At 38.8% G+C, this 23,111-nt stretch overlaps 1 protein-coding gene across 2 annotated transcripts in view; it reads left to right on the forward strand.

The window, feature by feature from the left end:
• Window positions 1–23,111, forward strand: part of Uhrf2 (ubiquitin like with PHD and ring finger domains 2) — a 66,272-nt gene that overhangs the window by 10,614 nt on the left and 32,547 nt on the right. The window contains exon 3 of one of the 2 annotated variants that reach the window (XM_090329954.1): window positions 10,404–10,663. The exons of the other annotated variant lie outside the window; for it this stretch is intronic. Coding sequence (XP_090186080.1) covers window positions 10,404–10,663 — 260 coding nt within the window. The remainder of the gene's footprint in view (window positions 1–10,403; window positions 10,664–23,111) is intronic. 2 annotated transcript variants of the gene reach the window in all.

The raw sequence follows: 23,111 nt of genomic DNA on the forward strand, positions 1-23,111 counted from the left end.
TTTCCCTGAGACTCTTTTTTTTTTTCTTTTTTTCTTTTTGCCAGTCCTGGGCTTGAGCTCAGGGCCTGAGCACTACCATTGGGCTTTCTCAAGGCTAGAGCTCTACCACTTGAGCCTCAGCACCACTTCCAGCTTTTTTCTATATATGTAGTATTGAGGAATTGAACCCATGTCTTCGTGCATGTTAGGCAAGCATTCTACCACTAGGCCAAACTCCCAGCCCATCCCTGAGACTCTTAACTCCACTTAATCACACACATACACACACCAGAAGTAGAAGTGTGATCAAGTGACTCTTAACACACACACACACTAGAAATAGAAGTGTGGATCAAGTGATAGGGTGGTAGCCTTGAGTGAACAAGCTAAGGGACAATGATAGGTCCTGAGTTCAAGCCTGAGTATTGGCATAAGCATTCAAAAATTATTTTGGCTTACACTTTTTTTAGAGAACAATGGTCTACATCTAGTGATGGCTTTCTTGTTGGCAATTCAAATGTGGCATAGAGCAAGAGATACAGTGTGGATATTTATAAATTGTAAAGAATTTTCTTATGAGTTAGCTTTGCACACTTTTTTTTTTTTTAACTAATCCTGGGGCTTGAACTCAGAGCCTGAGCACTGTCCTTGGGCTTTCTCAAGGCTAGAGCTCACCTCTTGAGCCATAGCACCATTTCCGGCTTTTTCTATGTATGTGGTACCAAGGAATTAAACCCAGGTTTTTGTGCACACTAGGCAAGCCCTCTACCACTAGGCCAAACTCTTAGCCCTATTTTTATTTTTAAGAGATAGTTACATAGTTAGTGTTTTCCATGTTGCCCAGATTGACCTAGAGCTCCTAGCCTCAAATAATTCTCTTGCTTCACCCCCTAGTTGCTGAGACTACAGGTATACCATGCCAACATTTTCTATATTATACCTCACAGTGCAACACAGTCAAGCACAGCCATTAATAGGGGATTAACTATATTTAAACTATAGCATTATCAGTACTCTGCTTTATTGTTTCATATTTTACTTTCTAAATAAACTTCTTATTTTAGAACATGCATTAGTAACTTTTTTTTAGTTTTTTGACCAAAATACTTGACAAACAATTGTGGATATGGAAGGATCTGTCACTTTACAGAAGTCTGTAGGCAAGAGAGCTAGGAAGAGACTGAGAACCAGGTATAACCTCCAGAGTATTACCTCAGGGACCTCCTACCTCCAATATGACCCTACCACCTGAAGTTTCTGGAACCTCCCAAAATAGTTCTATCAGCACATGAACTATAGGGGGTATTTAAAAAACTTAAGCTATAACATTCTATACCTAGCCCTCAAAGGTCAGCTCACGATCTGTTTTGGTGAACTAAAATGTATTTAGTTCATCTCTGAAGATTCTCAGAAGTCCAAATTCAAGTCTGTTGAGACTGAAAACAGGTCTTAACTTTGAGCCCTATAAAATAAAAAAGTTGCATATTACAAAAATGTCACAGAGTAAGCATTCCCATTCCAAGAGGGAGGAATAGAATCCTAGCAAGGAAATATCACACCAAAGCCAGACAGAAAACCAATATGGCACATATCAGATCCTGTGACTTCATGTCTGTTATTTTGGATACACGGTATTGTGATAAGAACTCCTTTGAGCTTGGAAAGCTCGGTCATTTAGGTCTTGCTGTTTGCAGCCTACAGGATTTTTCTCTCAGACTGGTTTCATGTATGCTGTGGATTTCCTGAATAGATAATCCACATTCCTGGCCTCTGCCAACATTAGGAGTTCTCCATTGCAGGTTAGGGTTTACTCTTTTTTTTTTTTTTTTTTTTTTTGCCAGTCCTGAGGCTTTAACTTAGGGCCTGAACACTGTCCTTGGTCTTTCTCAAGGCTAGAGCCACAACACCACTTCCAGCTTTTTTTCTATGTATGTGGTACTGAGGAATCAAACCAGGTTTTCGTGCATGCTAGGCAAGCACTCTACCACTAGGCCAAACTCCTGGCCTAGGGTTTACTCTTAACAGCTTCACACATCAACCTCTTCATCGCTGCTTGCAGGGATCCTGACCATACTATACAATTCCTGGTCTTTAGGTATTTGAAATCTGGGTGGAAGCCTACATTCTACATGCCCCCAAACCAGAATCATGTAGATGATGCTTAAATCTGCCACCAGCTTCAGCACTAGCCAGGCCCAAGTGTTCTTGCACCATGGCTACAGTAGTCTCTGTGCCTAGGTGACTGAATTCAGGGAAACACTTACTTGAGCAGAAAAAACACACTATAGTCACTGTCTTTTTACAGGAAAATATGTGAGGCACAGTCTTAATCTGTGAAGGTCGAGCTAGTTCTATTTTTTTTTTTTTGCTGGGGGTGGGGGGGGAGGACAAGGGCTGCTAGTCCTGGTGTTTGAACCCAGGGTCTGAGCACTGTCCTTGGGCTTTCTCAAGGCTGGTGCTCTACCACTTCAGCTACAGCACCACGTCTGGCTTTATGTCGTGCCTGGGAATTGAACCCAGGGCTTTGTGCATGCCCTCTACCACTAGGCCACACTCCTAGCCTAAGCTAGCTCTTAAAATGCCCTTTTGTAAGGTATCTTTCCTATTGTCCTATGCCTTTAGGCATCTATCACTTCAGAAACTGTGGCTTCCATAATCCAAGTTTCAATAGTCTTTTTTGACCAAACTGAAGGTTTCAACCTCTTCTTTGTCTTTTTATCTTGGAACACTTATTAAATGCTAACTTTTTAACTAAAATGAAACAGCTGAAAAGCTGCTACTTTTGAGTTGTTTCAAATTTCCTTTCTTCTTGTACAAATTTGATTAGTGTATCAAAGTTTTGTTAAATTGTTTCTAGGTTACTTTGAAATTGGGAAGTTTTGCCTTTTTGTTTAAGCAAGAATATGCAAAGAATATACAAAAGTTTTCCCTTTTATTTTGAGTTTCTTACTCTATAATTTTACTTGGTAAAGATTTTTCTTTAGCCAGTCACTGGTGGCTCACATCTCTAACCCTAACTACTCAGGAGGCTGAGAGCTGAGGACTACAGTTCAGAACTAGCCCAGGCTGGAAAGTTCCGGATTCTCTTATCTTCACTTAACCACCAGAAAATCAGAAGTAGCTCAAAGCACTAGCCTTGGTGCAAAATAGCTCAGTGACAGCATCCAGTCTCTCAAGTCCCAGGACCAAGCCCACCTCCCCCCCCACCCCCCATTTTTTTTTTTCCTGGTAGAGTGCTAATGCTGCTTGGGATTGAATTGAAAATTTATGCTGCAGGGCTGAGTATGTGGCTTAGTGGTAGAGTACTTGCTAAGCATGCATGAAGTCCTGGGTCGATTCCTCAGTACTGCATACACAGAAAATGCTGGAAGTAATGTTGTGGCACAAGTGATAGATTGCTAACCTTGAGCAAAAAGAAGCCAAGGACAATGCCCAGGCCCTGAGTTCAAGCCCCAGGACTGGCCAAAAAACAAAACAAAACAAAACAAAACTTGTGCTACTATTGAATTAATCACTAGTTCTAGATGTTCCTTTTATAAGTGTAGAGCTTTCTAGATGAACAAGTTTTTCTTTTTTCCTTTCTTTATTTTTTCTTTACTTTTTTTTTTGGTTAAGTGGTTGTGGGGGGTCCTGGGGCTTGAACTCAGGGCCTGGGTGTTGTCTCTGAGCGTCTTTGGAAGCACTCTACCATTTGAGCCACACCCTACTTCTAGCCTTTTCTGAGTAGTTTTTTTTAAGAGTTAAGAGAGTCATAGACTTTCCTGCCTTGGCTGGCTTTGAACTGTGATCCTCAATGATCTCACTTCCTGAGTAGCTAGGATAATAAGCATAAGCTACCAGCACCTGGCCTCCTCTTTCTCCTCCTCTTTCTTTCTTTCTTTCTTTCTTTCCTTCTTTCTTTCTTTCTTTCTTTCTTTCTAATTCTATTTTTTTTTTTTTTGTCAGTCATAGGGCTTGAACTCTGGGCCTGGGTGCTGTCCCTAAGCTCTTCAGCTCAACGCTAATACACTTGAGCCACAGCACAACTTCTAATTTTCTGGTGGTTAATTGGGGATGAGAGTCTCATAGACTTCTGTGTCTGGGCTGGCTTTGAACCATGATCCTCAGCTCTCAGCCTCTTTTTTTTGTGTGTGTCATGAGGCTTGAGCCCCATGGGGCACCTGAGCTCTTCAGCTCAAGGCTATCACCCTACCACTGGGCCTGGGTGGGTGTTGTCCCTAGCTCAAGGTTACTGTCCTATCCATTGAGCCACAGCCCCACTTCTTGTTTTCTAGTGATGAGTTGGAGATAAGAGTTTCAGGTTCTTTAGTGCCCTGGCTGGCTTTTAACCGCAACCCTCAGATCTCAGCCTCCTGAGTAGCTAGGATGACGGGTATGAACCACCTCGCCCAGCCCCTGTTATTATCTTTTAACAACCTATTGCTATCATTTAAACTGTATGCAACCCTAATTTTCCTGTTTTTGAACTTTATGTAAAATGAATTATATTGCATTTTTAGATAGTCTGATGAAACCAAGTACAAGTGAATCATGTATAGTGGAGAAATTCATGTTCCTAGCTTAGGTGTCACTTTTTTTTTTTTTTTTTTGGTGTCTAGCAGCTCTACCACTTGAGCCACAACACCACTTCCAGATTTTTCTGTTTATGTGGTACTGAGGAATCCAACCCAGGACTTCATGTATACTAGGCAAGCATTCTACTGCTAAGCCACATATCTAGCTGCCTCTTTTTTTGTTTGTTTGTTTTGTTTTTAGCTCTATATCTTTTGAGAACAAGTATGTTCATATCTGAAACTTATTGGAAAATAGGAATAATTTTGTATTTATGGTAATAATTATTGTTACTACTGTTTTGAAAGTACTATGGTTTGAACTTAGAATCTCAATCATTTCTGTCACGTGAGCCATATCCAGTGCTCTTGTATTATAATTACTAAAGAAGTGACTTATGCCTGTATAATCCTGGCTACTCAGGAGGCTAAGATGTGATGATTATGGTTCAAATCCAGCCTGGAAAAGTCTGTGTGACTCTTTAATTAACCACCAGAAAAATGGAAATAGTGCTGCGACTCAAGAGGTAAACTAACCAAAAAAAACAAAACAAAACAAAAGAAGAAGCAATTTGTCCTGTATTGATTGTTAATGTTTACCATGTAAACTGGAAAAATGAGAGGCTATGTTAAATTTTAATGAGTGTTGAGTGAAAGGACAGTTTTTGTCTAATGCCAGTGGGTCACACCTGTATCCTAGCTACTGCTCAGGAGGCTGAGATCTCACAATCATGGTTCAAAGCTAACCTGTGAGATGGGTCTTAAATTCTAGGCCTGAGTGCTGTCCCGGATCTTTTAACTCAAGGTTACTGCTCTACCACTTGAATCCCAGTACCATTTCTGGTTTTCTGGTGGTTAATTGAAGATAAGAAGCTCACAGATGTTTTCATGCCAGGCTGGCTTTGAACTGAAATCCTCAGATCTCAGCCTCCTGAGTAGCTAGTAATACATGCGTGAGCCATGGGCGCCAGGCTCTAAGAGACTTACTTCCAGTTAATCACAAAAAAAGCTGAAGTGGTACGGTGGCTCAAGTGGTAAAGCACTATAGTCTTGCAGAAGAAGCTCAGGGACAGCGCACCAGCCCATATTTCAAGTCCTAGGACTGACAAAAAGAAAAAAAGCAAGGGCCTGCGTGTGTGGCTTAATGGTAGAGTGCCAGCCTGACATGCATGAAGCTCTGAGTTTGATTTCTCAGTACCACATAAACAGAAAAGGCTGGACGTAGCTCTGTGGCTCATGTGATAGAGTGCTTGTCTTGATCAAAAGAGAAGCCCAGAGGCAGCGCAGGGACAGTGAGCGGTGAGGCCCAGAGTTCAAGCCCCAGGACTATCCTTCCTCCTCCCCCACCCAAAAAAATACAAAAAGGGGCAGTTGTTTTATTTGTGTATATTATATACTTGCTAGGTTGCACTTTATGTGGATTTTCTTACTTTATCTCAAAAATATCCTGCAAAGTATGTCTTTAACACATCTCAAAATATGAGGCTGAGAAGTAAATTTGTTTTAAGGTTATCCTTACGGTGATAGATGGAAGACTTGAACTCAGGTTTATCTCCACCACTGGAGTGTTGTCTATAGAGAAAAATGTGAATAGAAACACACTCAACAATCCCAGGTACTTGGGAAGTTAGGAGGAAGTTCATAGCCAGCCTGAGGTATATAGAGAGTTTCAGGCCATCTTAAACAACATATTGCAACCATGTCTCAAGAGAAAAAAAACAGAAATGTATTTAAGTAAACCCTCTAGTATTTGGTGTTTGGTATTAATGTCTTGTGATTTTTCAAAAGAATATTTCTTGTTTACCACCATATTTTAGAGTGGTTGTCATCACTATCTCCTCCTCTTCCTCCTCTTCTTCCTCTTCCTCCTCCTCCTCCTCCTCTTTCTCTTCTTTTTCTTCCTCCTTACCAATACTTGAGCTTAACTCAAGGCTTTGTACTATCACTTAGCTTTTTTGCTCAAGACAGGTGCTGACCCTTTGAGCCACACTTCTATTTCTAGCTTTTTGATGATTAGAGATAAGAGTCTTACTGGGAGCTGGGGGCTCAGGCCTATAATCCTAGCTGCTCAAGAAGCTGAGACCTGAAGATCATGATTTGATGTCAGCCCAAGCAAAAAAGTCCCATTAGACTCTTTTTTTGTTTGTTTGATTTTTTTTGGTTGGTTGTGGAGCTTGAGCTCCCGGCCTTGTCCCTCAGCTCTTCAGCTCGTCTACCACCCTACCCCTTGAGCCACAGTGCCACTTCCTCCATTAGACTCTTATATCCAGTGGACTACTCAGAAAAAGCTGGAAGTAGTGCCATGGCTCAAGTGGTAGAGGGTAGCCTGGAGCACAAAGAGGCCAGCCCTGGACAGTGCGTAGGCCCTGAGTTCAAGCCACAGGACTGGCAAATACAAAAAAACCAAAATATCACTATTTTGAGATTTCAGCCTCTTAATTCAGCTAGGTTTACAGTGTCAGCCACCAACATTCAGCAAGTTTGTTCTTTTTTATTGCTTTATTGGTATTAAAGCAGTGTGCAAAAAGTTCTGAATGTGCAAAAGTTCTGAATTTAATAGCCTCTCCCAGTTTAGATGCATTTTTGTATGATTCACTATAGTTAATAGGATAATAAAATTTTTGATTTGTGTTCTAGTTATAAATGTAGGCTTACTTTATTCACATGTTGTCCCAAATTGTGTCTGTGTTTAAGCATTGGCAGTGTTTTTGTTTCACTTATTTCTCCTCCCCTCCCTCCCCTTTTCCTGTCAGTCCTGGGGCTGAACTCAGGATTGGGAACTCAGGGTGTGGGCACCGTCTTTGGGCTTTCTCAAGGCTAGCACTCTACCACTTGAGCTGTAGCACTTCCAGCTTTTCCTGAGGCAAGCACTTTACCACTAGGCCATGCCCCTGGTCCCATCTCTCATTTCTTAATACATTGGCACATATTGGAGTATCTGGATATTAGATCTACCTGCTACTTTGTTATATTTGATAGCAAATTCAGTTATTTCATTTGTACTTCTTATTAATCCACAGTAAGGTATATTGCTTAAGAAGTTTTTGTTGTTTTCTCCTTCTTCTTCCTCCTCTTCCTCCTCCTCCTCCTTTTTTGCTGGTCCTAGAATTTGAACTCTCGGCCTGGGTGCTGGCCCTGAGCTTCTTTTGCTCAAGATGAGTGCTCTATTGCTTGAGCCACAGCATCACTTCTGGCTTTTTTGAGTAGTTTCTTTGTTAGAAGAGTCTCTTGGAGTTTCCTGACAGTGCCTAGCCATAGAGCATAGGCTGGCTATAATTTGTGATCCTTCTGCCACAGACTCCTAAATGCTGGGATTAGAGATATGCCCAACTCTACTCAGAGTTTAAGGTGATTTTTACAGTTAGCATTTTAATATCAGAGAGTACAGCAGTATTTGTGTACTGCTGTAAGGAAACCTATATTTTTATTTTCTGTAAAAGAGTAGTAGTAGTTTAATCTCTCAGGTATCATAAATCTTCATATTAGTTTTTGTTTGTTTTAGATATGTTGCCTATAAGATTAGGCTAATGTCCTCTAAATTTGTGTCCATAATACTTGTAGAAGAAAGGTGCTTATATCAATTTAGTGAATGAATAAATTTGTGCAATGAATAACATTCCATACTTTATTCTTTATCATATTTAACCTGGTTGGCCTTTATGTCTTTTTTTTTTCATTCTTACATTACATTGAACTTTCTCGTGATTTAATTAATTAATTTTTTATTTTTTACAGAGAATACCTTAAGTTAGATGTTGTATCTCTTCTGGTAGTGAAAGTTAATATATTTTCACAAGTTTTAAGGTCATAATGTCTTCAGATACATGACCTTCCATTTCTTCAGCTTTCACATAGAGCAAGTTAACTTTTTGGAGTCTTTGCTATAGTTAAGCATATAAAATAGTAATTATTAAGCTTGTTTAAATTGCCAGTCTTAAGTAAGGCATTTACATACTACATAGCATATGTGTATTTAAGTTTTAGTATATACTTTCCCTCTTTACATTATACCACCTGTCAGACTTTAAACACCTTGAAATAGTCTCTCTCACTTGAGTGGAATCTGCCTTGATAAAGTGACAGTCATTTATTAATTTTTTTCATCTGAGACCAGTACTCCAACTTGCAATTGAATGTTTTAGACTTATTAATAGGCACATTGGCACCTAAGCCATACTCCAGTCTCACTTTTTTCAAGGGTTTTGTGTTTGTCTGTGTGTGCTAGTCCTGTGGCTTGAACTAAGGGCCTGGTGATTGTGCCTGAGCGCTTTCTCACAAAGCCCTGCCATTTGAGCCACAGGTCCACTTCTGGCTTTTTGTTAGTTAATTGTAGATAAGAGACTCACAGATTTTTTTTTCCTGTTTGGGCTGACTTTGAATTGTGATCCTCAGATCTCAACCTCTTGAATGTTAGTTATAGGCCACTGGTGTTTAAAAGGCAAAAATGTTGAAGAGATTTTTTTGTTTTGTTTTGTCCTGAAAGTCTGCAAGACAAATGTCCTTTTTGTGTGTTTAAGTATGCTTCCATTTCTTTTGTGTGTGTGTGTGTGTGTGTGTGTGTGTGTGTGTGTGTGTGCCGGTACTAGGGCCTGAACTTGGGGTGTTGCATGCTTTTTCACTTAAGACTGATGGTTTGAGCTACACCTCTACATTTAGCTTTTTGATAGTTAATTGGAGATTTTTCTTCCTATGCTGGCTTTGTACTATGATAGTCATATTTCAGCTTCCTGAGTCACTAGGACGTGTGAGCCACTGACACCAGTCCTGGGACATGAACCCAAGGCCTGAGCACTGTCCTTGGGCTTTCTCAAGGCTAGCACTCTACCACTTGAGCCGCAGCACCACTTCTGGCTTTTTCTGTACATGTGGTACCTAGAGATAGAACCCAGGTCTTTGTGCATACTAGACAAGCACTCTACCACTAGGCAACACTCCCAGCCCAGGCCATTTCTTAACTCTTACTTTTCATTTCATTTCATTTCTTTTTTTTTTTTTAACCAGTCTTAGGGCTTGAATTCAGGGCTTGGGCAGTTTCCTTGGCCTTTCTCAAGGTTAGTGTTCTACCACCTGAGCCACAGCACCACTTACGGCTTTTTTTTTTTTTTGCTTCTGTATATGTAGTACAGAGGAATCAAACCCAGGGCTTCATGCATGCTAGGCAAGCACTCTACCACTAGGCCATGCTCCTGGCCCTTAACTCTTAATTTTCTATGCCTGTATTTGAACACGGTTTTCCTTTTGTCAGATTAGATAGCTTAGTTCTAGATCATTCACTGGATTTGACTATCATGTGTCTTATGGCCCTGTTCTGACATTTTAATCTTTGTTCTTTGAGGGGGTAAATAAATTTATTTGCCTAGTGAGTTACTAACTAGTTGTGGAAATTTTTCATTTTGATGGTATGAGTTAACACACTCTTGTTCTTAAGCATAATTCTTTTATTTTCAGGTTTTATTATCTGTTAAATACTATTTTCTGGTTGGAATGTACTTTTTTTTTTTTTAGAAATTTGAAGGTATTAATGGAGCAACATATCAACATATTTTAAAATGTTGAATTTTCATTGGATTATAAGAATGACTCGGCTATATAAGAATTAAATTTTTAAAGATAGTGTAGACATGTGGCAATAGTAGTTAAAACACCTGTTTTAATGAGAGAAATTTAGTGGAAGGTTAACTTTCATCTTAAATACCAAGTTTATGACAGTATAATACAGGGAGAATAGTTTTGATCTAATCTGTAATTATTTCCAACATGAGTAGTTACACATATTGTTTACCATAATAAATCTCAAGTAACTTGAGTTATCCTAAGGTTTTTGAAGCAGTAGTAGAAATTAAGCTTCATTAACTAATTTTAAACTTTTTTTAGGTAAATGAATTGGTGGATGCCAGAGATGTCGGCTTTGGTGCTTGGTTTGAAGCACATATACATAGTGTTACTAGAGCTTCTGATGGACATTCACGTGGCAAAACTCCACTGAAGAATGGCAGTTCTTATAAAAGGACTAATGGAAATGTAAATCATAATTCCAAAGAGAACACAAATAAATTGGACAATGTACCCTCTACGTCTAATTCAGACTCTGTTGCTGCTGATGAAGACGTTATTTATCATATCGAGTATGATGAGTAAGTGCTCATGCTGTTGAGGACTTCATTCATGTTTTTGTGTATAAAAACAAGCCTCACGTTTAGTCTTTCTGAAAAAATCTTTTAGAGGTCATGTGTAATCTATTACTTTCTGCTTTATTTATTTGGTGATTGTTACCTAGTGAGTAAGGTCCCTTCATCTCTTCATCATCTGGCCTGTAAGTGGTTTGTTTTCACTATCCTAATATTTGGCTGAATTTAGGATGTTCAGTTTTCTGTTTGTCTTTTTACTATAAACAGTATTTTGTAGCATGTTTAATAGCCATTAGAATTAGATAAATATTTTAAGCAGCTTTTTATTTAGATAATTTAAGTTGTTCATTTGAATGGGTACAATTTAATGTTTTTTAAACACATTTACAAGATTATACAGTATCACGAACCAACTTTAGAACATTTTTTGCTCCCCCAAAAGGAATTGTATTGTCATTTCACTTACCAATCCTCTTTGTAAACAAAATATATTCCAAAATATTGCTACGGAAATGGGTTCAGACTTGGCCTTGAGAACCTAGACTAACACATTTTAGTTATTCCCTAAAAAATATTTCAGAGCAGGGTACTGGTGGCTCACACTGGTAATCCTAGCTACTCAGGAGGCCAAGATCTGAGGATTATGCTTCATTAACCCCCAGGAAACCAGAAGTGGTGCTGTAGCTTGAAGTGATTCAGCACTAGCCTTGAGGGAAAAAGCTCAAGGACAATGCCCAGGCCTTGAGTTCAAACCCCAGGTCCAACAACAACAAAATTTTCAGTATAAAACTTAGTATTGGGGCAAATTTAGTAAATATTAAAAACTAAATTATAGAGATTCCCTTCTTGAATACTTGTTTGTTAAACACATCATTTGAAATATGGTATAAAAATCAATGTTAATAAATTCTTTAAAAGAAAACACTAAATGAACTTAAGTCTCCACTCAAATGATATATCTTCATATATTGAAAATGTTACCAAGTCCTTGTCATGTATAAGAGTTCAAATTCTTAGGATGGTTGTGAATTTTCTTAACTCAAGATGACATAAGGAGACTTTGGTAGCAAGTCATACTTTTTTCTGATGCTTCTTTTTTTTTTTTTTTTTTTTGCCAGTTTTGGGCTTGGGCTCAGGCTCAGGGCCTGAGCACTGTCCTTGGACTTTCTCAAGGCTAGAGCTCTACCACTTGAGCCTCAGCACCACTTCCAGCTTTTTTCTATGTATGTGGTACCGAGGAATCTAACCCAGATATTCATGCATGCTAGGCAAGCACTCTACCACTAGTCTAAACTCCCGGCCCCTCTGATGCTTCTTATGGTTATAGCTAACCTACCTACTGATAATTTATTTATTTTTTTATTTTTTTGCCAATCCTGGGCTTAGGCTCAGGGCCTGATCACTGTCCTTGGACTCTCAAAGCTAGAGCTCTACCACTTGAGTCACAGCACCACTTCTAGCCTTTACTATGTATATGGTACTAAAGAATCGAACCTGGGTCTTTGTGCATGCTAGGCAGGCACACTACCACTAGGCAAAACTCCCGGCTCTCCTACTGGTAATTTTAAATGAGCCATCATATTGCTTGTTATCTATAAGGGTTTCAGTTCAGGCAGAAGACAGTTTATTGGGAGAACCAAACTGCTAGCCTGTGTCACTATGCAGAGCATAGTGTGTAGCATGTAGCAGTTTGACTAGTGGTGGAGAGAGATTATATAGGAAAAGGGGAGGAAGAGGTGTTGTCAAAGCAGAACTTCAGTGCCTGGGGTGTTACAAGTGGTTTCTGGTAAGGCTACATGCTGTCCTTCATGTAGAGGAGAGGGAAGGGGGCTGACCTAATGTTATCATGGTTAGGGAAAATAGAACCAGTAATGAGAATGAGTATAAAGTTAGGGCATTTGCCGGGACTAATAATATTGGTGATTTGGGAGTGTATGGAGATAGTAAATTTATATGACATGGCATCATGGCAACAGTGATTGTGGGAGACTTTGGCTGATTGTATTACCTGTTGACAAGAAGTAGTGCTTTAAGTTCTTCATTGAGTCTTCTCTCTTGACAAGCTGGAGAAGTAACTAGGAAAACTGCTATGTGGGATCTCATTTTAGCTAATAAAAATGATTATTTGAGGAGCTGGGAGTTTGGCCTAGTGGTAGAGTGCCTGCTTAGCATGCACGAAGACCTGGGTTTGATTCCTCAGTACCACATACATAGAAAAAAGCCTACAAGTGGTGCTGAGGCTCAAGTGGTAGAGCTCTAGCCTTGAGAAAGTCCAAGGACAGTGCTCAGGCCCTGAGTCAAGCCCAGGACTGGGGAAAAAAAAAATTACTATTTGATTATACTTGACAGAATGGCATACATATTAAAAACAGCACTGTGGCGATTTAAAAATGAAGTAAATCAAAGCTGAATATGTTTCATCTTTTTTGTGTGTGTGGAGGGGGGGAGTTTGTGCTGGTCCTGGGGCTTGAACTCAGGCCTTAGGTGCTGTCCTTGAGTTTTTTTGCTCAAGGTTAGCATTCTACCACTTGAGTCACAACTCCATTCTTGGTTTGGGGGATTTTTAAATGGAGATAAGCATCTCATGGACTTTCCTGTCCTGGCTGTCTTTAAACTATGAACCTCAGATCTCAGCCTCTCAAGTAGTTGGAATCATAAGCCTGAGCCACTGATGCCTGGCAGCTTCAGTGTTTTAAAGACTGATTTTGAAGTAAGAGGCTCTAGAGAATAGATAGGCCCAATGCTTGAGTTTGGTATAACATATTAAGAGCAAAAACACACAATTTTAATGTTTATTTGGCTACTTTTTTAATGGAGAAAGTGTCTTAATTGCAATGAATGACAATAGTAAAGAGTCTAGATTCAACATACATAAAAAGTCTACTCTTACATGACAGAGTTTAATGTTTTAAGTCTTACTAACCCAAAGCTATAATAGATGAACGACAGAGTTTAATGTTTTAAGTCTTACTAACCCAAAGCTATAATAGATGAACTTCCTTTGAAATAATAGATAACAGTAAGTAAATCTCACTCACATCTTTACAAAAGCTTAAAAGAACTATATTAAAGATACTGTAAAATATAAAATATGAGCTCCTAGATAAAGTCTTGTATAACAAATTAATAGTATAAGGACCTAGAAAAAGGAGCCTTGTGACCTGATCTGAATATCATGATCATTATTAGAACAATTAAGTTTAAAATCATTGATGGGCTACTTGCTGATTTTAATAAATCATAAGTTCCTTGGATAGAGAAACCATTGAAGAGAGCTGATGGAGCACTTCCCCCATTCTCTCCTTGAGACAGTCTTCTTGTGTTGCTTAGATTGGCCCCAAACTCCTGTGCTTGAGTGATCCTCCTATCTCAGCTTCTCACGTGGCTGAAACTGTGGGCCCATGCTGCTGTGCCCAGTTGGGATAAACTTTTGTTGAATATTAAGCTTCAAGTGAATTAATAGAATGTAGCTGTCCAATAAGTGATGTTGCTGTGATTTTACGGGACTGGCTGTCCATATTTGGAATATCATAAACATGTAAATCACAATGAAGAGTAATTGAAAGAACTAAATATTTAGCTTGATAGACTTGAATTGTAATCATTTTTATTGTGAACACTATTTAGTGGGAAGTTCCATATAACACAGTGGTAAGTTTTGGGATTAACCAAACTACAGTCAAATCTCTTAAAGGTAGAAAATGATTTGACTTGAGAAGTAGCCAATTTGGAAACAAGCCTTGGCCATCTTCTACTTTGTGGAGATATGATTGCTAAGAGAAATTATAGTTATTGATTACAGGTGACATTTATCTTCAGTATGATTTTTACTTCCAAAACATTGTTTCTCAAGTTTACCTCTTTTTTTAATACTTAAAAGAAGGCTGTCATCCTATTTCAGTTATGCTACTAACTAGGTACTACCATATTTTCCTCAGTAAACTCTGTTTTTCTCATACTAGAATAAGCTGAAAGCAGTTAGTCTGTTTGGCAAACCTTTATGTAAGCATTACCTCCAAACCTGTGAGTATCTAGAACCAGTTGTCCTTAAACATAGGTGATGGAGGTATTCTACATGGGATCCTACATGTGCTCTACTGCTTGAGCCATATCTCCAATTTGGTTTTTGGAGACTTTTCTTCCTGGGCTAGCTATGAACTGCAACTCTTCAGACCTCATCTTTTTATTCTTTGTTGTTGTCTTCGAATTGCTATTAAATGATTCATCTATCATCATTCTTGTTTTATTTAAATTCAACCAATGTAATTTGCGTTTAGAAAACAAAATCACACTATAGATCTAGATATGAAGAAGGTTTTTTTTTGTTTTGTGATGGTATTGAGGGACTCAAGCTTGTACCATTAGGCCATTTCCCCACTTGTAAATTGATTTGAAAAGCACCTTACTGGGTGTATACAGCTTAGCCATGAGCGGAGCTACCTCCCTTCTTCGCCCCACAAAACCCTGACACTGGGGACAAATTATACCTGAATGAAAGCTCTACTTTAAAAAAAAAAAGGACTAAAAGTAAGCCAATGCCTTAGTAATATAATCAGTCTAATCAATTATAAAGTATTTGTCAAGAAGACACAAAGTTTAATTTTAGTAAGATTGTGAATGTTCCCAAGTGCTCTTTAACTCTTTATTCCCATCATATTAAAAGTGGAGTTGAACAGTTTTACGTATCCTTCAACATCTAAAGTCACAAAACTATATATATATGTTGCCAGTCCTGGGGCTTGAACTCAGGACCTCAGGACCTGACCATTGTCCTTGGGCTTTCCTTAAGGCCAGTGCTCTACCACTTGAGCCACAGCACCAGTTCTCGCTTTTTCTATGTATGTGGTACCAAGGAATCAAACCCTGGTCTTTGTGCATGCTAGGCAAGCACTCTACCACTAGAGAAAACTCCCAGCCATAAAACAATATTGTTGAGGAAGTAGATTCTAAAGCCACTGATGAAAAGCGACAAGAATACTAAAGAAAGGCAATAGTTTCCTTAGTGTTTCTGTCAGGTAATGTCTATGGAATATCTTCACTGTGCTTTAGATAATGTTTGGTCATATGTGCTATATTCTCAACTCACTTTTACAAGTAGGATTTTATGTTTGTTCATTGGTTTTTGTGCCAGTACTGTGGCTTGAACTTTAGATCTCACATTATGCTTGACTTTTTGGAACAGAGTTGGCACTCTACCATTTGATCCACACCCTCAGTCCAGCTTTTTTGCTTAGTAATTGGAGATAAGAACTTCATGAACTTTTCTGTCCAGGCTGGCTTTGAACTGTAATCCTTACAACTCAGCCTCCTGTACTCAACTCACAGGTGTGAGCCACTGACATCTACCTATAATGATGTTCTTTTTGTTTATTTGATTTTGTTCTCCTTGAATAGTAATTATTCATTTAGTTATAAGTCCTGTGAATGGTGATCAGTCGCCAGAGGATAAGAAAGTGATAAGTAAATATAGAAATTACTAGTGGTACTTCTATTCATATGTAAATATAATATCATTTAAGTTGAATATTATAAATATTACAATAGTTAACATTAGAAATCATGGAGAGCTATTATTTGTGGGTTACAAATGATGGTAAGTTATTCTACAGAGCAGTTGATGAATAGGATAGTACATTTCATAAGGGAGTTTGATTCAGCCCACAATTGCATATGCTGGGATAGGTAGTATTCCTAGACTAAGGATTATACTTCAGTTAATTGTTGATGAGATTTGAAATAAATGAGATAAGCTCTAATGTCTGTCTAAATCTACTAAAATTAATATTTGGTGTGAATTAAATACTGTGATTATAATACCTAGGAGAAGAGTTGTTACAACTCAGGGGGCTAATGTTTTTAAATTACTATTATGAACCACTGTGGCTCATACCTGTAATCTTAGCTACTTAAGAGGCTGAGATCTGAGGATCCACAGTTCAAAGCCAAGAAAGTTCATGAGCCTTTTATCTCCAATTAACCTCCAGAAAACCAGAAGTGATGTTGTGGTTAAAAGTGAGTGCTAGGGGGCCGGGAGTTTGGCCTAGTGGTTAAAGTGCTTGCCTAGCATGCATGAAGACCCGGGTTCGATTCCTCGGTACCACATACATAGAAAAAAGCCGGAAGTGGTGCTGAGGCTCAAGTGGTAGAGCTCTAGCCTTGAGAAAGTCCAAGGACAGTGCTCAGGCCCTGAGCTCAAGCCCAGGACTGGCAAAAAAAAAAAAAAAAAAGTGAGTGCTAGCCTTGAGCAAAAGGGCTAATTGATAGCACCCAGGCCCTGGGTTCAAGTCCTACAACCAAAGATAAATAAATGTAATTAAATGTTGTTATTATAAAGATGAAATACAAAGCGGTTACTGTATTATAGGTCAAGTAATGAGTCCATTTCTTTTTGGACAGTGTCACCCTTCTGTTTCTGTTTTTTCCTCCTATCCCAACCACAAGTTGTATAGTGTTTCAACATATACTGCTGCATTTCTTCACCTTTTGTTCAACCATTTCCCTACATCCCCTACCCCTTCCTTCCCCCCAAACACATGAATGAACAAACAAGTCAAAAAGAAGTGAAAAAGTGTTGTTTCTGTTTCCTGGGATTCATTTAGATAAATATAATTTTTATCTGATCAGAGGCTTTGTTCTCTTTTGTGTTCCTCCCATAAGAGTTTCCTTCTTTGGTCTCACGATGAATGCCTAGAGTCCTGTATAATTTATCATGACTGTGTAAAATTTCATTGTGCATTGGTTCTGCTCATCTATTGTAGAGTATCTGGGCTGTTTTCATAACTTGACTAGTGTGAATAATAATACGTGTAGCAGCAGATATGGATGTGTAAGTGCTTTTAAAATATCCTGACTTGTAACATTCTGGGTAGATGCCCAGAAGTGGTATGGCTGAGTCATAGGGAATGTCTGTGTTTAGAATTTTGAAGACCCTCAAGTCCACTGTCCATAGTGGTTATATTTTTTATTCCCAACAACAGTGCAATGTGGCAGGAGGATTTCTTTTTTTTTTGGTTAGTCATGGGGCTTGACCTCTGGGCTTGGTCACTGTCCCTGAGCTCTTCAGCTCAAGGCTACTGCCCCATGCCTTGAGCCACAGCACCACTTCTGGTTTTCTAGTGGTTAATTGGAAATAAGCGTCTCATGGTCTTTAGTGCCTGGACTGGCTTCGAACCACAATCCTCAGATCTCTTGTAAGGCCTCTCTTGTATTACCATGTAACCTATACCTTCAGCTGGCTTTTTGTTGGTTATTTTATAGTGTCATGTTAAATTTTCTGCTCAGGCTAACTTTAGTTAAAATTATAGGCATGAGATTCTGGCTCCTGGCTAAGATTTTTAACTTATTTGAAGTATATTTAAGAGTGATCAAACCTCTATTAAAAGTATCAAAGTAGGGCCTGGAGTTTAGCCTAATGGTAGCCTGCCAGCACGCATGAAGATCCGGGTTTAATTCCTTGGTACCACATATATAAAAAAAAGCCAGAAGTGGTGCGGTGGCTCAGGTTAGAACACTAGCCTTGAGGAAAGCCCAAGGACAGTGTTCAGGCCCTGAGCTCAAGCCCAGGACTGGCAAAAAAAACAAAGTATCAAAGGTAGGGGCCAGGGGCTGGGAGTTTGGCCTAGTGATAGTGTGCTTGCCTAGCTTGCACAAAGACCCAGGTTTGATTCCTTGGTACCACATAAATAGGGAAAAAAACCCAGAAGTGGTGCTGAGGCTCAAGTGGTAGAGCGCTAGCCTTGAGAAAGTTCAAGGACAGTGCTCAGTCCAGAGCTCAAGCCCAGGACTGGGAAAAAAAAAAAACAAAGTAGGGGCCAGAAGTTCGGCCTAGTGATAAGAGTACTTGCCTAGCATGGATGGAGACACAGGTCCAATTCCTTGGTATCACATACATAGAAAAATATGGAAGTGATGCTGAGGCTCAAGTGGTAGAGCTCTAACCTTGAGAAAGTCCAAGGACAGTGCTCAGACCCTTCCCCTCCCCCAAAACACATGAAAGTAGCTAATTGGATATAATTCTTACCTTTGAGGAGGAGTATCTGATAATAATAATTGGTATAGATGCCTTGCTACATGCATAGGATAGAAATGTTTTTCCTAATGAAAGATTGAATGACAAATCTGGGGATAGAAAACTTGAGATTGAGGGTATTGTTAATAAAATTAGTTGTATAAGTTTCTGGCATGTGGGGATTATGAATGGTCTTAGAAAAGGGATTATTGTCAAAGCATTTCTCATAATAATAGTAATATACTTTTGTGGGCAGAATAGAGCAAATGGGCCTGTGACATATTTGACATTGAAACCCGAAACACTTGATACTCCTATCAACTCTGAGGAGTCAGTTAGTTTGCTACTATTTAAATAAATAATCATATGCACTTGAGATAATTATACAATAAAATATATTTGTCAGTGAAACTGTTAGTAGACTAATGGCTCTTGTAACCATATGAGATTATCCTATCAATGAATATTTTTATTTTTGGCAGTGAAACTGTTAGTAGAATAATGGCTTAGATAACTATATGAGATTATCCTATCAGTGTGTGTGTGTGTGTGTGTGTGTGTGTGTGTGTGTGTGTGTGTGTGTATTTATTTACTTATTGGTCGTGGGGCTTTAACTCAGGGCCTGGCACTGTCCTTGGGCTTTCTTAAGGCCAACACTCTACAACTTGAGTCACAGTACCACTTCTGGCTTTGAGTATGTGGTACTGAGGAATCAAACCCAGGCTTTTGTGCATGCTAGGCAAGCACTCTACACTAGACCATGCTCTTGGCTCTTTCCCTTTTTGTGGGGGGTGGGGGGAGACGTGGGGCTTGAACTCAGGGCCTTGGCACAGTCCCCAAGTTTCTTTTGCTCAAGCCTGGCACTCTGCCACTTTCAGTCACTTCAGTTTTTCTGGTGGTTAATTGGAAATAAGAACGTTGTGAACTTTCCTGCCTGGGCTGGCTTTGAACTGTGATCCTCAGATCTCAGCCTCTGAGTATTATAAACATGGCTGCTGGTATCTGTCCTCCTTTTTTATTTTTATTTTATTTTATTTTTTTTGTTGGTCATGGGGCTTGAACTGGGCCTGGGTGCTGTCCCTGAGCTCTTCAGCTCAAGGCTATTGCCCTCCCCTTGAGCCAAGCCCCACTTCCTATTTTCTAGAGGTTAATTGGAGATAGGAGTCTTACGTCCTTTTGTGCCCGGGCTGGCTTTGAACCTTGAACCTCAGATTGCAGCCTATTGAGTAGCTAGGATTATAGGCATGAGCCCCCACTCCCAGCCTTTTCTTTCTTTTCTTCTTTTTTTTTAAGATGGAATCTCCTGCACTTTGCTTCCCTGAGCTAGTTTAAAAAAAAAAAAAATCCCACAATCCTCCATGTCTAAGCCACCTGCTTGCCTACGGGTATAGCCATGAGCCACCAGTGCCTGTTAGGCCAAATGGATCAACATTTGCTCCTATTTAAAGTTGTATATATCCTAATAATTGAACACAAGACTTCTCAAATGCTAGGCAAACTCCCTGTCATTTGAGCTAATACTCCAGCTCTTTTGGATGATGATGATGATGATGATGATGATGATGATGATGATGACAATTACAACGACAACGATAACTTTGAGATATGCTCTCCCCAAATTATCCAGGCTGATCTGAAACTCAAAATCCTCCAGCCTTTACATCTTGAGTGCCTGAAATTTTCAAGTCCTTGCCACTATGCCTGACTTGTTCGAGATTTTTGAAGCTGTTGTTAGACTGTGCTACATAGTTTTTGTTATATTGATGTCTGCAACAAATAGAAGTCAGTGAGCTACTTGTGCACAGAATCAATTAGTATTTTTACATGGGAGTAACTTTTTTTATAATACAGTATTTCTAAAAGAATCCCCCAAATGTTTAGAACATTGCCAAGTGCGATGATTTCTGGGTTTTGGACTAAGTAGATTTTTTTTTCCTTTTTTGCTATTCCTGGGGCTTGAACTTAGGGCCTGGGCACTGTCCTTGAGCTTTTGCAAGGCTAGTGTTCTACCACTTGAGCTACAGCACTACTTCTGACTTTTTTGTGTGTGTATGAGGTATGGAGGAATCAAATCCAAGGCTTTGTACGTGCTAGGCAATCACTCTTCCACTAGGCCATATTCTCAGCCTAGTAGATTTTTCTTGAATGAAATTGAGTATAGGAAGCTCCAGTAAAATTTAGTCTCAAAACTTGGGTGCAGTGACCAGCATTTTTATTTATTACTACTATATTTTCCAAAGACTGCCCCCCCTTTTTTATTAATTTTTGCCAGTCCTAGGGCTATTTCCAGCCTTTTCTATTTATATGGTACTGAGCAATCAAACTTAGAGCTTCCTGTAGGCTAGACAAGCACTCTACCACTAATCCACATTATCAGTCTTGAACTTTAGGTCTTTATTTATAAGGTTTTGGTGATTTTTTTTTTTTTTTGCCTGTCCTGGGCCTAGAACTCAGTGCCTAAGCACTGTCCTTGAGCTTTCTCAAGGCTAGAGCTCTACCACTTGAGCCATGGCACCATTTCTGGCTTTTTCTATGTATATGTGGTGTCGAGGACTTGAACCCAGGTCTTCGTGCATGCTAGGAAAACACTCTACCAGTAGGCCAAACTCCTGGCCCTGGTTTTGGTGATTTTTTTAAAAAAATATTTCAGCTTTAATTATTTCTTTTACTTGGTATATGTTTTTTTTCCTTACAAATTTGAAAAGTAGCTCCTAATAACAGAAGCAGATTTTTTTTATTGCTAATTAATGAAGATGATTTTGGTAAGTATTCTTAAATCTTACTTAGAAATACTATATTTGAGGCATAGATGTTTTTAAAATAATTGTATTGTTTCCACTACTATCAAAAGTTATCCACCATTGTTAATCTGTTTAAAAATTAAGATTTATTCTCGTAATTTATAAAAACCTCAATGTAAGCAGTCTTAAGTTATTCTTAATTATCTGTGAATATGATTTAAATGTAGGGTGTTAAATTTCCTAATGTTACTTATTAGAGTAAGAAATACTTTTTCCATATGGTATGACATTAAAGATTTGTAAGTTGTCTGCAGATGAATGATGTCCTTATTTAAACATAATGGCTTCAGGAAGCTTATGTTTTGAAAGAGTAGGGTTTTGCTGGTAGTGCTTTTTTTTTTAATAAAGATTGAGTGTTTTAGAATTATTAGCTTATAAGCACTTTTGACAATATAGTTCCATTATTATATAGTAAACTTAAAAAAAAAACATGAAGCTTAGTGTGTTTCTCTAAAATTTAATACTGTGGGCACTACCAATTATCTGCTGTTAGCAAAAAAGAGTTTTATTTTTAATTAGTAGCAATGTATTGTTAAAAATGTACTCTTAAGGAGAACTCAAAAGAATCTTAGTGCACAGAATAACACAAAATTTACAATTTAACAAGAGTTAACTGTAGGGCCTGGAGTTTGGCCCAGTGGTAGAGTGCTTGCTTAGCATACATGAAGACCCGGATTCAATTCTCGGGAGGGGAGTTTCAAGGCTCAACTGGGGGAAAAAAAAATTGTGAATCTAGACTTTCATCTCACCAAAGTTTTTTTTTTTGCCAGTTGTGGAGTTTGAACTCAGGACCTGCGTATTGCCTTTGGACTTTTTCTCAAGGCAAGAGCTCTATCACTTGAGCCATAGCACCATTTCCAGCTTTTTTCTATGTATGTGGTACCAAGGAACCAAACCCGGGTCTTCATGCATGCTAGGCAAGCACTCTACCATTAGGCCAAACTCCCGGCCCCAGTATTTTTAAATTCTAAAAGGCAAAATATGTTATAACTCTACTAGAACAATACCGTGGCTTCCATGGTCTGAGCACCTGAAGTTGTGCTTACAAAAGAAAGAGAAAGGACCCTAGTTTCTTCCTCCCATGGGATTAAGGACTGGCTTTTGGCATAGTAACATTGACTTGATTAATACAATCCTATCTTTCTTTGTCTTGGTTCTTTCAAGTTTCCCTTCCCACAATATTTCGTATAGTCTATGCAGTCTGTTCTCAGAGGAAATAAGTGCTGGAGGTCATGTTGCTTGGGTTAACTGCAGTAGCCTCAGCTGCACATTAGGCTTCATGAACATGGGAATGTTTTGTTAGTAGCTGCCTACACTTGACTAGTCTTTCTTTTAGCATCATTGACTACTATAAGTCTTTGCTCTTGTTTTTAAGAAAACATAAAGCATAATAAAACACATTTCTTATTCATTTGCATGGCATTTTATGTTTCTACTTGGTGTGGTTTGGATATGGTTTGGGTATGCTATCTAAGAGTTCATGTGCTGGAAGCCTGGTCTTCAGAGTCAGAGGTGGTGAACCATTGAAAATGTGGAGCCTAGTAGAAGGTTATTAGATAATTGAATGTATATCATTGGAAAGTATTTTCAGTCACTGTTGCTTTCTAGCTTCCTGTTTTGAGATGTGATTTCTTCCTCCAACATT

This window comes from Megascapheus bottae, chromosome 3 (assembly GCF_031878675.1).
Source record: "Megascapheus bottae isolate mThoBot1 chromosome 3, mThoBot2.hap1, whole genome shotgun sequence".
In the NCBI taxonomy this organism is placed as follows: Eukaryota; Metazoa; Chordata; class Mammalia; order Rodentia; family Geomyidae; genus Megascapheus; species Megascapheus bottae.